General features: G+C 40.9%; 1 protein-coding gene across 2 annotated transcripts; it reads left to right on the forward strand.

Moving 5' to 3' along the window:
* Window positions 1-3821: 3821 nt before the first annotated feature.
* On the forward strand, window positions 3822-14867 carry AK3 (adenylate kinase 3). 2 transcript variants are annotated; one of them, XM_059492492.1, is made up of 6 exons: window positions 3822-3836; window positions 4257-4574; window positions 8682-8801; window positions 11651-11823; window positions 13477-13595; window positions 14519-14867. In XM_059492492.1, the coding sequence occupies exons 2-6, from the start codon at window positions 4427-4429 to the stop codon at window positions 14640-14642; spliced, it is 684 nt and encodes a 227-aa protein (XP_059348475.1). In that variant the 5' UTR covers window positions 3822-3836; window positions 4257-4426; the 3' UTR covers window positions 14643-14867. The 2 variants fall into 2 exon arrangements, with proteins under 2 accessions (XP_059348475.1, XP_059348474.1); XM_059492491.1 differs by lacking the exon at window positions 3822-3836 and adding an exon at window positions 12570-12629 and having other exon boundaries at window positions 4256-4574.
* Window positions 14868-15661: the final 794 nt, after the last annotated feature.

Consider the following 15661-nt stretch of genomic DNA (forward strand, 5'->3'; position numbering starts at 1 on the left):
CTGGCATTCTTCCTGGTGAGGGAGTCCAGATGCTGATGACTCACCATAACCCCACCACCCTCACCTGAGTGAGACCATGACCTTGGGGCCCAGGCAAAAAGGGGAGAGAGGTAAACACAACACCAGGAGAATGGGAAAAACTAATGTGTGTATGGAGCAATTAATTATTCCTATAATAAAGAATAAAACTAAGTAATGGTAAGTTAGCATAAACTTTCTGTAATAACTAATAATTCTTGAATGACACTGCTAAAGTTTCAAATATATTAATAGATTTTTCACTTTATAAATAATGTGTGTTTTACCTTTGTCATAAATAAGGTTTTGAGTGTACACAAGCTTGTGTACATTGTGTTCATTGCACAGGCAATGAATTTCTGTCTGAAGAATATACATTTCCTAAGAAACTTAGTTTTGGAACAACCCATGCTATGTATAAATGTCAATTTGCTATACTCAGCCATCTGGGAAGAATAATTCATTGGGCTTTTTACTAAAGGTAGAAGTGACACCAGAAAAATGATAGTGTTTTATCCCTCTTTGCAATAAAACACTATTTAAATCCAAATAAAGAATCACAGCTCTACATTTTGGGTTTGTAAAGAGTTATGTCTTTGCTACTTTAGAGGACAGTTCAAGAGCAGCATTTCATTCTCTGTATTTCAGCTTATATCTAATTTAAAAAAATCTGCTCCTCAAGTGTTCTTGATGGTATGTATTTATTGAGGGAGAAATTTCAGCTGTGTTGTGTATATATGTTAGCCTTCACTGGATAAGTATTTAATGCATTATTTTAAAAAACATTATTAATGGGGTATCTTGTTTACAAATACAGCATCACAGCCTTATCCAGGTAGCCCAATCTGGGACCAAAGCAACGTCAGACTGGGTTGCTCAGGGCTTTATCCAGTTGTGTCTTAAAAACATCAGGGAACTGAGACTACTTAAATTCCACTGCCTGACTTACTGAGTCCTGCCACTCATCTTAGTAAGCAGCCTGGCTCTGCCTTCTCAGTAACATTCTCATGGGTGCTAGAAGGCTGCTGTAGGTACTCCTGAACCTTCCTTGTCTCCAGTTTGAACAAACATGGTTCCATCTGTCTGGGGCAGTGTCTCTTCTCTATCCCCTGATCATCTTGGTCACTCTCTGCTAAACCTGCCCCAGCTGATCAATGCCTGGTGTGTGCTGGAGGGCTCAGTACTGGCCACAGCACACAGATGTGGGCCAGGAAGTGCCTAATACAAAGGGATAAGCGTTTTCCCTGATGTAGTGGCTACCCTCCTGTTAATATGGCTCAGGATGTTAGTGTCCACATGCTGGATGGTGCTTAGCTGGCTGTAGGCCAGTTCTCCCCAGTCTTCTCCAGCAGAGTTTCTTCCTTGCTGGTCAGTCCCCAGCCTGCACTGTTGGAAGCAGTGTCCTGGATGCAGGACTCTGTACCTGCTCCTGCTGAATTTTGTCAGTGTCCTGCTTGGCCCCTTTCCCCATCTGTTGTTGCTGAGCTTCACCTCCTGCCCCTAAGCCCATGTGCTCAGGCCATGGTTTGGTGTTACTCACGAAACTAATGAGGGCGCGCTCTCTCTCTTCTTCCAGAGTTATTCACAGACACTAGACAAAACAAGGCGCCAGGACAGGCCCTGGAAAAACATGATCATTAACAACTTTTGGTAGGGTACAAAACACTAAGCACTACACTTCTATTCCAGCTGGACTTATGCCCATCAAATTTTCCACCCCTCCACCAAATGAGGCACAGAAATTATGTGGGAGACCATGTTGTAGTACCGTGTCCGGACAGCTAGGGTACTATGACTCCTTCCTCATGGAAGTAACCACTTTATTTTGATACAAAGTACACTTGGGAAGTAGTTACCCAACAGTACTAAAAGAATTCTGTATCAAACTCAGAAGAAAGGACTCAGATCTCCAAGGAGCATACCTGACAGAAACTCTCCTGATGGTTTAAGGCCTAAAAAGCCTCTTCAAAGCATCTCTTATGTTTGAAAAAATGCTGAGTAATATGAAAGATTATTTATTAGTAAGAACATTTGGATTTGTTTGAAACAAGATTTTGATTACTAGTCACCATGAGGGTTACTTCTATACTCACTAAGCAAGAGTTAAGTTTTTAATTTATACCAGTACATTAAATGTGTGAAAAAAATAAATCAGAATATAGTGCAAGTTGTGTTACATAAACATTGACTACTCTGTTAAGATGTGAATAATTAACTCTGAATGTAGATGATGAAATGTCATTTTCCGAACATCATAATGAGGCTGCCAAAAAACCACTTGCATGTCTGTAAATACAGAATAGCTGTATAAAGACTTCTATACAAATTAGTGAACCATTGACCCCATTTCTTCCATTATTTCCTTTTCCACTTCTCAGTATGTCACAACTACTCACAAAACTACTAGAATGAGGTTTGGACTTCAGGAAAGATAGCTAAGGAAATGGGAACAATAATTTCTTTTACTACCTATTTTCTGTAATCTAAGTACCCACTTCAGTTCTGTAAAGGCCATAGGTTAGTAAGAACCTGTGTGTGTGGGAGAAGTGCCTTTCTATTCTTTACCACCCCTTCCTCATGAATCTGTTATGAAGTTCAGAAAGGTTCTAAATAGTCTTTAACAAAGTGATTGTCTTAGCATTCCTGTCTGGATTTCTGAGCTGCTCAATAGGCCTGTACAGAGGCAGAACCTCAGGCTTCCTTTTTATCAGGCAGATAAATTGTTGCTGCTTTTTATGCATGGTGGCATTGGAGATTAGATTTAATGATCTCTCTGACAAGTCTAGTTATTTGCTGGATATATATTTCATACAATACCTTCCATTTTCCCATATATTTGCTTTAGGAAGATTTAGCAACACATTTTGTGGACTTCTGCCATTCAGAAGTCTCTGAAGTGTGGAGCTTAAAATGTACTGTTTGGCCTCTAACATTTAATGGGCCTTTGCTGCCAAATTTTGTTTAAGGCTGTGGTGCTTTGGCAGACTGATATGTTGCCCTGGGAACACTGCTAAAGCCCCAAACGTTTAACTCTTGGTGTCCTAGTACAATCTGGAATAGAGATACTATCATGTTCATTTTTGAAGGTTCTCATTTCTCAGGGTAATGAGACTTGTGCTCAGAGTAAGCTCTATGAGCTAAGCCATTGCCTTCCTACTTAATTGTTAAGGCAATTAATTTTATTGGCTGGGGAGTTTGGGGGCTATATTCTTATCTCTTTACTGTTTCAAAATACCAAACAGTCATTTGAATATTTTCTTATGGCTTTAGTTGATTCAGTGTAAAACTATTGAAATGAAACAATGTTTTAAACCAGGAAGTTGAATTTAATTGATATTTTGACCCTAGCTCTGCTTTTTGCTCACTTTTCCATGGTGACCTTTCTGGGACTGTGATTGAGATCCATCAGCATCTCCAGAACCTGTAGCAGAAAGACCCACTTCTGCTGTGGACATGACTGTGAATACTCAGGAAATGGGACAATCTAATGTTTTGGCCAAAATATTGTGTTCTGATGTAGCTGGGGATCATCAAATAATTTCTGTGGGAAAGGACATCTTGGTGTTTGGAAGAACACTACTCAAAACAAGGACAACCTGCAGCTGTTCACATTCAAGTGTCACAAACAAAACTCAGGCCCAGCTCATTAAAACACAGCTGCCTGCTGCTAGACAGTGGGAGCTTATTTGTGAGAGATCAGCAAGGGCAGGGCTGCTGCATGGGGGTGAGGGAGCACAGCAAAGTCAACCACAGCCTCAGGGCACCTGGGCAGTGCAGTGACAATGCCAGCAGCCAAGCAGTCATTAGGTGACGGCCAGGTAAGGAGCCACGTCCTAGTTCAGTTTGGGAAGTGGTGGAGTCACCATTTCTGGGGATACTTAAAAGGTGGGCTTGTGTCAATTTGGGGCATGGTTTAGGGATGGACCAGCAAAGCTGGATTACTTGTTGGGCTCGGTGACCCTTAAGGTCTTTTCCAAACCAAACGACTCTTTGATTCTCTGTATCTGAGGGAGGGCAGGAGCTGACGGCTTAGGGAGCAGCCAAAATGGGCCTGCTGGGCTGAGGGGTGCGGGGAAGCTGGTCATGGCCGGTTGAACAGTGATGCATAAATGCGGCCTGATGCGACGCTCTAAGATTCAATTTTCTTCATTTATCTTTTTATTATCGTTATGAATTTATCCCTCCCTCCCCCCGTGCACTTACGTAAAGGATCTTTCCTTCCTGCTCCTGATTGACAGCCGGAGAAGCTGCCGCCGCCGTTCCCAGGGAGGACCGGGCTGGGCCGGCCGGCGGGGCGAGGCGGCTCTCCTCGGGAAGGCGGCGCTCCCGCCGCGATCCTGCCGCGATCCTGCCGCGCCCCTGCGCGCCCGCGGCCGGAGCAGCGGGGACAGCGGGACAGCGGGACAGCATGGTGGTGCGGCCACTGCTGCGCGCCGTCATCATGGGGCCGCCGGGCTCCGGGAAAGGCACCATCTCCGCTCGGATTATCAAGCACTTCGGCGTGAAGCACCTCTCCAGCGGCGACCTGCTGAGGGACAACATGCAGAAGAAGACAGGTGGGCGCGGGGACGCGGGTGGGGATGTGTGCGCGGCGCGACGACCCCTCCTCCTGTCCCCGTCCCGCCGGAACCGTCCCCTCGCAGCGCCGCGGGAGCTCGGCGTGACACAGCTCCGCTCCGGGAAGGGACACACGCTCCCACCACGCATTCCTGCCCTTCCCCTCCGAGAAGGGAGGGCGCTTCCCTAATGGGGTTTGCTGCTCCCCACCTCCGTGTGCCCGCCGCGCAGGCGGAGGTGGGGTGACTTCACACAGCACTTCTGGAGGCCAGAGGCCACCGAAGTGGGCCTCATATCGGTAGCCCTGGGTCCTCCACACGCTGACACTTGCCAGCCTCTTCATGAAAGTGGACGGGGTTGTCCTGTTTTCGTTGTTTTGTTTCACCTCATTCCTTCCTTGTCTTGGGTGCTTTTAGTAAGCACTCAGTGGTTTTTGTACATGTTTCTAATAGTTCTGATAGCTTCTCATGGTTTCTCCAGCTGGAAGCATCTTAAAAGAGAAAAATATTCACATCTTTTAACAGGCAGGTCCAGAGGAGGGGGAAGTAGGGGTACCTGGAATTGTTAACACCTACTCCAAAATTACGCCTAGTCCTGATCTGGCAGGCATAACATAGTGACGCTTTCAAAAAAAAAAACCAAAACAAAAACAATGTGCAAAATTTTCAAACTGCATAGCTTTTAAAATTATTATTGTCTTATGAGTTCATATCATGATTAGGTTTCAGCAAGGTCTGTGTTTACATACAGTGATGCTTATACTAGATAAATAAACTAATTACTCTTGCTGAATAGGTCTAGCTTGGCCTCTGGCCTCAGCTGAGATACCACAGTCCTTCTCTCTGGTGGATTTTTGCAGTATGGAAGGTTCCCTCCTGACTTCCACATCTGCTTTTCTATATGGTGGGGTGAAAAGCCTTGTAAGAACCATCTCAGGCTGTACAACTTCAAGCTGTAGAATATTCCATTCACTTGTGTAAGTATCACTGTAGTATTATGCCAAGGTAACTGGCAGTCTCAGTTTTGGAATACTCATAAGCATGTTTGGAGGCGAAGCAGCTGTGATGTGATTCCCATGTCTTCACACAAACTTTATTTACTCAGTAAGGATAATGACTTCAGTACAATGACTGACTTTACTGTAGTTGATATTGTAGATACTGTAAGTTAAGAATTTGTGAGGAGTACACCTGTGTAGACAGACCCGATTATATTCATGCTATTTCTATTTGGTTTCTATCATATGTTTTTATTTACAGAGGGTCACAAAACTGTTCTGTTATGAACTTTCAGTGGAAGATGTGGTGGGTAGCCATTCCAAGAAAACAAAGGAAATGTTATTTTACCAAGTGTTTTGAGGTTTAAAATATTTACTAAATACTTTTGGTTTTGTGCAAGACCACAGAGCACCAGAATCATGATAAAGGTTGTGCGAGAAGAGGAAATTCCAAGTGGAAATATCATATTGCTTGAATTGAGCTGAGAGCCTGAAGTGATGCAGAGAAGTGATTATGCAAAGAATTCTAGGTGGGTTGGACAGAGGAAGGAGAGCAAACATGTGAAATGGAAGTTTAGCAGAGACATTAAAAACCAGAATATAAGGAAAGAAGTCAGCGGACAGCTTAAGAGGTGAAGTTTGCTCTAAATAAGCTACAGCAGAATTAAGCAGAATCTGCTACAGAGTTTCTCATTCACTAGTAAACCTAGATGAAACTCTATTGCAATTTCATTGAAAGTCAGTCACTAGTTTCAGAAATGGTTCCCAGAGGGTTGACATGAAGTATGAGGTAGGAGGACTAGGTAGTACACTGAAAATAGGAGATCAACTGAGAGGCAACTGAGACAGCCTAGACAGTCAAGGCAAAGATCCATGAGTTTTGACAACAGAAGAGTCCTGCAATTTCCAGTTCTTTGGGAAAGGAGTTACACTAAGATGGGCAGTTAAAGCCCTTGGAAAATTAGATATAGCTAATAGTAGTTTTATGGTGCAAATTTTCTATTTGCTGTCTTGTGAAAATGGACATTGTTGAAAAGTCCTGTTGAAGATGAGTGTTCTTATCATTCTGCAGTTATTATCATGTTCTTTTGGACAGTGGAGAGTCTGTGACCACTTCTCTAATGCTAAGGTAATTATTGTCTGGTTATGGCTAGAGCTTGACTGCTGTAATGTGGTTAGAACCTGCTGATCCTTTGTAAAGCCATGGAACATGGATACCTGTCATCACCTATAAAGAAAAGAAACCTGTGTTACCTGTAATTCTGAAGATTGCCATGCCTTTATGGTTTCAGATCCAACCTGTAAAAAACCCTAAACCAAATAAAACCTACAAAACCCCATGAAATCCCACTCCCAATAGCAGGAGTGGGGACGGGGAACCTGCTCTGTTCCCCGGGGAGCTAGTGCATATAGATGACTATTTGGGTATGGTTCTGCCTATTTTTTCCCCTCTGTAATAGCGACTTTCTAAATTATCTGAGTTCTGTAAAGGGAGGCAAAAGGCAGTGTTTTTCAAGCTCTGTTGGTCTAATAATGGCTTGCCATATTCTAAACATTTCTGGGCCCAAAAACTCATGAATCTTTCTAAAGTAAGTTAGAATTGCTCCCTGTGAACCTTGTCTTGTAAATATTTTTAGGCTCTTGTGGCTAGAGCAATGCTGCAACATAAATCAGTAGCAGAGCCAAGCATCAAGTACACATTAAACTATCTAGACATGATTTATTCCTTCTCTCAACCCACTTTTTTTTTTTTTTCTCAACCCCAGGGTACATGGTTCAAAGCACACCAGAATAATAAAAAAAGATATGAAGAAGGGAGGTAGGGAAGAGACACTTTGTACACAGACAGACAGTCATCTTCTTTCCAGTTTGTGATGTGCTGGAGGACTCAGGCACCACAGTCTGACTCTTTTCCATATAGTGAGCACGTTTTGAAGTCTGGACAAGGTGCACAGTGCCTGTTTCTAAATGGTCTTTGTACTTTTCAAAGCCTGACTACAGATATGAACAGCCAGGAAGGGAAAATTGTTTTGTTTTGTTTTGTTTTTTCTCATCACCAAATGCAAATCCTATTTGCATTATTTGGGGTATGTACTGCTTTTCAGTTGCCTCACCTGAAGAAGGGCCTCTGTCCTGTTGTACATTTCATCCACTGAGTGATGGGTCTGGCCTTCTGCTGAAAGTGGTCATATCTGCCTGGGTATCTCCATCCATCTCATTCTCTCTTTAGTTTTCTGTAACTAGACCTTAACTGGTTGCAAGTAAAGGCTTCTGCAGACCCACAATAAAACCAGTCTAGCTGCAATTCTGGGTTATGTAACAGAATTGGGTAATTGCTTTATAAATGAAAGATATGGCAACTTTGTGCCTAGGACACAACCCAGGCAACTGAATTTCTTCCTGGCTATATGCATGATTTGGGTGAACTACAGCATGCTACTGCCTGCCATGTAGGAGCATAGTGTGATAGCTGGAACGACAATGCGTGGATGGGATTTTAGTGAGCCAGTGGGATAAATGACTGGTACTAAATGTTAGTCAGTTCCATGGGAAAATACTAGTGTCTGTATACTCCCATAAATAGTGTATACTATCTATAAACACGCTCTTGCCACTCTAGTAATCATAAAAATACATATCTGGCAAGCATGTCCCACTGCATACTGTCAAAGGCATTTATGTTTGTAATGAAGCCTAAGTGTAAGTTAATAACTGGCCACTAAGCTAAGAAAATAAACTTTTTTTCAGGAAGTCTGAGGGCTCATATCTTAATAAACTTGTTTCCTTTCTATTTTTTATTTTGAAGACTCTTGGTTAACGGTCTCTCCTCACTTTAGTTTTTAGAACTTCATATTTCGAATACATACTAGTAAATTTACTCAGAGGGTGTGTGTTTTGCCCTACAGGTGGATCTAATTAATCTGATATGTATTTGTATGGTCAGATCCTAGTTGATCATCTTGATATTTTTTAATTTTGGTAAGCATGCTGTCTATCTTGTTTACAACTTTTCTCTGTCACCCGATCAAAACAATGTTTTTGCAGGCTTGTAGCTTTTTCTCACTTGCTGGAGGTCAGAGATAGTGTAATCCAACTTTTACTTTTGCAGAAGTGGGAATCCTTGCCAAGTCCTACATTGACCAAGGGCAGCTTATTCCAGATCACATCATGACACAACTAATGCTGAGTGAGATCAAAGGTTTAGACCAGTACAACTGGCTATTGGATGGTAAGTTATCATGTTGGATATCACTGTATATGGAGAGAAAATCTGCTCTGGAAAACTTGGGACTGCTTTGGTGGCTGCTAGCCAGCTTGTTGTGAAACTTTCAGCAGATAGTCTGCCCCAGTTTCTTTGGCTGACAAATGCTTTGGATGTACTCTGCCCTCAGAACATTACAGGGATATTTAACTCATGTTAAAAAAGGTAGTTCAACACTACAGAAAAATTTCAAAACTGGCAATTCTGGTATTTTTTATGATAATTCATATGGTATTTCCCCATTAAAATAGGCATTGAGAAGTTTCTTTTTTAAAGTATTTTCTTATTAAAGTCCTTGGGGAATGGAAAACTTTTGAAGGATGAGGCCTTGGAATTATCTAAACAGCAAGGCAGGAATGTGATGCAGTAACAAGGTAAGTATGGAAAAGTACTGCAGCAGTGTGGAGTGTAATTAAAACTATTGCTCAATTGCCCTAAGAGGTCTCCTTCATTTGCTGTTTGGTTCTGTTCTCCAGAATGAACTGTTTTGCAGTTCTGCAGTGTAAGCTCATTGCTTCAGCACTCTTGCTAGAGAAAATGCATTTGCTGTTGTCTCATGAGCTGGATGGCTCTTGTTATTCCAGCCCCTGGGAATACATTTGGATGCCCAGCACATAAATAGTGTCTGGGCTGGATACGTGTTTTTTCAAACTCTCGTCACAACCTGCCTCAGTAGATAAAAAAGTTATTGGTGTGGCTTTCTATTTAGAGGGAGTGAAAAATCCACAGTGGCCTCTGTCCCTGAGTGCTTTATTATAGTTATATTTATATAGTTGCTCCTACATACAGTGATATGTTCTCATGGCTTTAGTCACAGCTGGGCTCCTTCCTGAGAGAAAGCCTTTATTCCCACAGTGAACAGTACAATGAAACCTACACCATAAAGCAGAGAATGGCAGATATTGGGTTTTTTCCTTTAGTTTCAGGTCCCATGTACACACAGTTCCAGTCTTGTGGATCTGGATGTGTAGCAGTATAGTAGTAGTAGCTGTGCCCGCTGGCAGCTCTCAGCAGGAGGATTGTGTCAAGACCATAAGAGAATAAATCAATTTCTACTGCATGTTAATGTGCTCCTGCCTTTAAACTTATGCAGCAGAAAGTTTGTCTGCATCAGCATTTGTAATGAGACCCAGTAAATTACTCTAGGGATAGCTCTGGCATAATGGGCTTCACAAGAACAACACTGTTCTCTTGAAATGTTAACCCATAATCTTAAATTTGGTAACTGCAATGCAGAACAAACAGATGGGGTCAGTTATCTCAAACTAGAGCTGCTGAACCGCTTGCATGTTCACTTAGCCAAACACCCATTTACTGCCTTACAACAGGTTGGTGGCTTCTGGAGTCATAGCAGATGTAGCAGTCTGAGTCATATGTGTCTGTGGGTATAATCCATTTAGATTTACATGCTGTATAATCTAGAGCACTTTTCTCTGTGTTCCTGGAATCTTCATAATTCCTCACCTCTTGCAGATCTTTTTCTGTAGAGAGAGAATACTATGTAGAAAATATCAGTTCAATTTCAATGAAATACTTTCCTAAAAGCACTTCAATTTGTTGAGGAATTTTCTCATTACTCAGTCCAGAGCAAAATAAAATTTCCAGCTGCAATACTTAGAAACATGGTGGCTGCTAATAGCAAGAAAGAACAGCAGTTCTTGAACAGTGTTCAACATCAGTGTTGAAGACCTGGCTCTTACCATTTAGAAGCACTTTCATGCAATAATGTGAATGTGTGAGAAATAGAATGAGGGCAGCTCATGACTGTGATGCAAGCCAAGTGCAAAAGACTTAATACACAAGCAAGGACTTGGTCTGAGTTAATAAACTCTGTCTTTTTGTAATGTTTTTCCTTACTCATGCAATGGACAGATCAACACTATGCAAGAGTTTCTTAAGTTTGTGTCTATCGGTGCTTGCCTTTATGAAGAAGTTTACTTGTACAGTATGATGCAAATTAGAAGCTACTGAAGAAAATGAGACTATTCTAGAGCTTTTTGAGGAGAGGAACTGTTCCAGTGAGTATAGGACACAATAGCATGTTCTGCAGTAGCTTTGACCACTGAAGGTCTTTGCTCAATACTTAATTTCAAATTCTTTGTGGAGATGTTGCCTGTCTTGTTCTTTGTTCCCACTGCACCCCTCTTAAGTTCCACTAGATTATCTAATAGTTTAAGGCATAGAATAAGGAGCCACAGAGTTCATGGGGGAAAATGCAGCACCTTTGAAGTGAAGAGACAGATTCCTGATCAGCCTGAGTGTTCTCACAGTTATCATATCTGAGGGCAGATTGATATACTAAAACTTTCACAAACCTTCTAAATCCTGTACTGCCTCTGGTAAATATATTTGGCTTACTGCAACTGAGTAAAACAGGTTTGTAATGGCCACTACCTTAAGCCAGACTTACACAGCTCTGAAAGTAAGATATATCACAAATGTTTCTAGGTGGTTCTGAGGGAAACTCTTCACTGAATGTTTTATTATTCCAAATGTGTATATAGTGCTTTTATTCAGTGTAGTGGTATATGGTGTATATATAAATACAGGGTCTTTTTGCACTTATTTTTTGCACTCTTGGGAAGATTATTAGCTGAAATGAAGAAATAAAAGCTTGGAGGCATTTAAAAAGTTAAAATGCCATGACACACTGAAAGATATTGGAAAATCTAATGTCTCTTCCATCTTTATAGAACATGACAATGCTTTTTGGTTTTTTTTGCCGTGTAACAATTATTTTCTTTAATGACTCAATCCAGGTAATTTTTGCTATAACTCTGCTTTCAGAATTTTATGAAGTTGTTTCCTTTAAAAAGGTTTCCCCAGAACAGTTGCTCAGGCAGAAGCGCTCGATAAAGAATGTCACATAGACACTGTGATTGACCTAGACGTGCCATTTGAGACCATAAAGTGTCGGCTTACAGCACGCTGGATCCACCCTGCCAGTGGCAGAGTTTACAATCTTGAATTCAGTCCGCCCAAAGTGCAGGTAAGCAATATGCATTGCTGATGGCACTAAATAAGTACTGCATTGTGTTTGCTAGCTGCAGTAAAATATTGTTTGCATAATGTGTTTCAAAACACAGCAGCTCAGAACAAAAAGGCTCATGTCTTGGGAGTGCAGAATCTTTCTGTTAACACCCTGCTGGTATTGAGGGTATGTTAGTGACCTGGCAGAACCTCAAGGTGTTGGACAATGTTTTTTGTCCCCTGCAGAGCAGAACACCATGATGTTTTGTAAGTACTTGTTAGAGCTGTTCACTGATCTGGAATACTGTCTGCCTTGTGCACTGGCACAGGATCTGGGCATGGTCTTAGCCTGTTTGCAGCCTGTACAGTCCAAAATGTAGATTTCTTTTCCTTCCTCCAGAGGAGTAATGCTTTATATATAGGAAACCAGTCAGAGGAATCCACTTAATGCTTTCCCTGTGTTTATATTTAACCAAGATGGGTATTTTCAAGGGAAGAGCTGCAGTATTGCAAAACTGGATCTAGAAACTTTCAAGTCAGGGAAGCTTTTCAACAGATTAATTTTTAACAGATTTTTATGATTGAGATATCCTAAAGAGAAGATTGAAGATAAAGACTGTACATTGTTACCTTAAATTTTTTCAAGAACAATTTGCTTTAGTGCAACTCAGCTAAAACTGTATTTTATCCTTAACTCTAAATAACTTAGCTGTTGTGGCATCACATTTCACTTGGAAGCTCTATTAATTTACATCAGATATACAGCAGGCCCTGGAGCTTTCGAATTTCAGTGTTGCAGGAAAAGAGGCCAGCTTGAAATACCAGGTAAGCACTGGAAGTGAGCAACTGAAAATATTGCCTTTGTTTTGTTTAAAACAAGGTGCTTAAAGTCATGGTTATTTTCAATTGCAGAAAAGCACAGGCAAGATGGAACAGAGAATTCTCAGGCTTACCAGAGTAGGCTTCAGCTGCCAGAGCTTTGCTGTTTAGGATCTGTCTTCCCTTTCACTAATTAGCAGACTTACCACGACACAGTGGACTGCAATACTTAAATTGAAAACATGGAATAGAGCTAAACGGGTGAAATGCAGTTGTCTCTATTATCTTAATAAACCTGCAAAATGCTTGCTTACTTAGTAGGAACATTTACACATTAGGTCCCTACCTCTGTAGGGAAAGCTTCAACTGACTCTCATGCCAATTTTTTGTAGAGCTGCTGTTAAATAATAACTCTTCCATCTTGCAACTTAAAATCACAGGGCCATTAACTCTTTGCCCATTTTAGTATTGTCAAATGAAGGTCCAATTGGTCTCTTATTTCTTGTTATACAGGAATGTATTACCAACAGTATTGTTTTCTCTTGTACGTGAAGGTTTTGTCTTCATATTCCTCACGTTCTGTGAATGTTCCAGAGGACAAATTAGTCAAGTTACTATGATCTAATATTCATTGGCAATACTGAAAAAACATTTTTAACTGACAGACTGTTTTACTGGAAAGTCAACAACTTAACATTCCAGACAAGAACACATGCAGCACCCTCTCTTTATAAGCAGAAATCTACATCCTGATTAAGTGGAAATTGATCATTATTTCAATAGAAAATTACATAAAGCATGCTTAAAGAGAAGTAAAAAGTATACTCTGGTATTTGCTTTTAACCATGATTAGGGCATTGATGACATTACTGGCGAGCCCCTTGTTCAGCGTGATGATGACAAGCCAGAGACTGTCAGCAAGAGGCTCCAGGCTTACGATGCACAAACAAAACCTGTCCTAGAATATTATCGGTGAGTAGTAAAATCTGTTCTTCCACACTCCAAAATATTACTGTGCATCAGCATAGTGATGAGCAGATCTCTCTGCTACAGAATATATTATACCACAACAGTGAGTGTGATGTGAGTAGCTGTGTAGCTTTCATGAACTCAGTCAGAAATCAACCCAGCAGAATGAGTATGATTTTCCAGGGCTGCATGAGACCTCCTGGAACCTGTGTGGTAAAATAACCTGTCACTGCAGCCAGCCACATTTAGCTTCATAAAGAACGCTATGCATTACTCAATACCTCCATAGTACTGCTATGAGCAACAACAGCTCTGGTGGGTGAAGTAACAGACAGTTCCTACTTTTGCAAGAATTTACAATATTTTGTTTTCTGGACGTATAAGTAGAACACTGCTAATAAGTGCAAGGGGTCAAATAGAGAAACTGTTAGTGAGGATTTAAATGTGGCTGTTCTAAGAACATGACTGTGACTAGACACAGCTAACAAGACTCTTTAGGAATAAGTAGCTAATTCAGAATTATTTGCATTGTGGAGTGGAAATAAATTACTAGTTCTTTTAAGAATCAAAATTATACACACTTTCCTAACGTAAAGCTGCAAGCATCATACTGCTGATATATAGATTCGTAGCAGGTCACCATGTAGAGCTCTAGTCTTACCTTGCCTAGACAAAGAAATCAGACTCTGACAACATCAATGGTTGTCCTTCTTGTATTTCCATATTCACCACCCTTCATTGTATTCTTCCAGGACTGTTGAGCAGAAATCAATGTCCAGCCTGCATTTCCAATGCTACAGCTTTCTTGGTGTTACATCACATGCGTATTTTCACACTCCCGCCAGGGTAATCTTCAAGTGAGGTGGAGATTTTGGAACAATTAATCAATTTGACATCTGTAATGCTTTCTTCTTTTTCTTCCTTAGGAAAAAAGGGTTATTGAAATCATTTTCTGGAACAGAAACCAATAAGATCTGGCCACATATCTATGCTTTCCTTCAAACCAAGTTGCCAGATGTGAGCCAGAAAGATGCTACCAACCCCAGGTGAAAATGGGTCAAACTTCTGCTTATCTGTCATAGCTCACTCCCAATTATATGACATTCTGCAATCAAGGATTTGTCCAAGTAGTCTACCAGACTCATCAATAATTTAAGTCCAATGCTGTCCTTAACTTACACTGAATTTTGTTGCCTGTGGTTACCACTTCAATGCTGTATTTTTTTATATTAAATATACCTAATTTCAAAAATACAGTAACTGTCCTTAACAAAAGCCAGTACTCTTGTGTCTCTAATTTGGCAAACACATTTGCAATATTGATTGATGAAGGAAACACATTTCAGAATACATCTTAATTAGAAAGCACATTGACTGATTTACTCAATCAGTAAATAAAGCAATGACAAGAACATGCAAGCACATTCCTTGAACATGTGCCTAGCTGGAGCTAGCCAGAAGCTGTGAAGAACAATGACTGGTCTACAAAGAGTCATTTCAGACCAGAGCTCCTGTGTATGGAAACTGATCTTATGGAAAGATTAGCTTCGTGTTTGCTTACACAGATGTGACTTGATTTTGCTCACCATAAATTACACTTGTACCAGGGCAAATTATCTAAGCAAGTATTATGTTTCTATTTTTGCCCTCAGAGCAACTATTTTGCAGAAAATGGGAGTTTCAATGATGTGTAACACATTTGGTAAAGCCTCTGATTTTGTGTGACCCGGCAAGACTTCATCAGTAAAAAGATACTGAACAGATTGTGTAATCTGGTAAACCTGTAACTAGCTAGCTATATGATGTTGACCACTGAATGCCTTTTGTACTATCTTTGGAAACAAGTGCTCACTGATGCCAGTGACATGATTTCCAGTGGTCAAAATACTAACTTTGGCACATTATTGTAGCAATTTTTATTGTAGCAACTGGACTGGTTTTCATGTGGTTCTTGTCTCTGACCAGCTCTTGTGTTAATTCACTACATAACTGGAAATACAAACTTCCACAGTCCACAGTTCTTAACAGTCCAGGGACTGCAGACACTGCTATTTTTCAGTGACTCCTCC

Source organism: Ammospiza nelsoni, chromosome Z (genome assembly GCF_027579445.1).
Source record: "Ammospiza nelsoni isolate bAmmNel1 chromosome Z, bAmmNel1.pri, whole genome shotgun sequence".
NCBI classification, from domain to species: Eukaryota; Metazoa; Chordata; class Aves; order Passeriformes; family Passerellidae; genus Ammospiza; species Ammospiza nelsoni.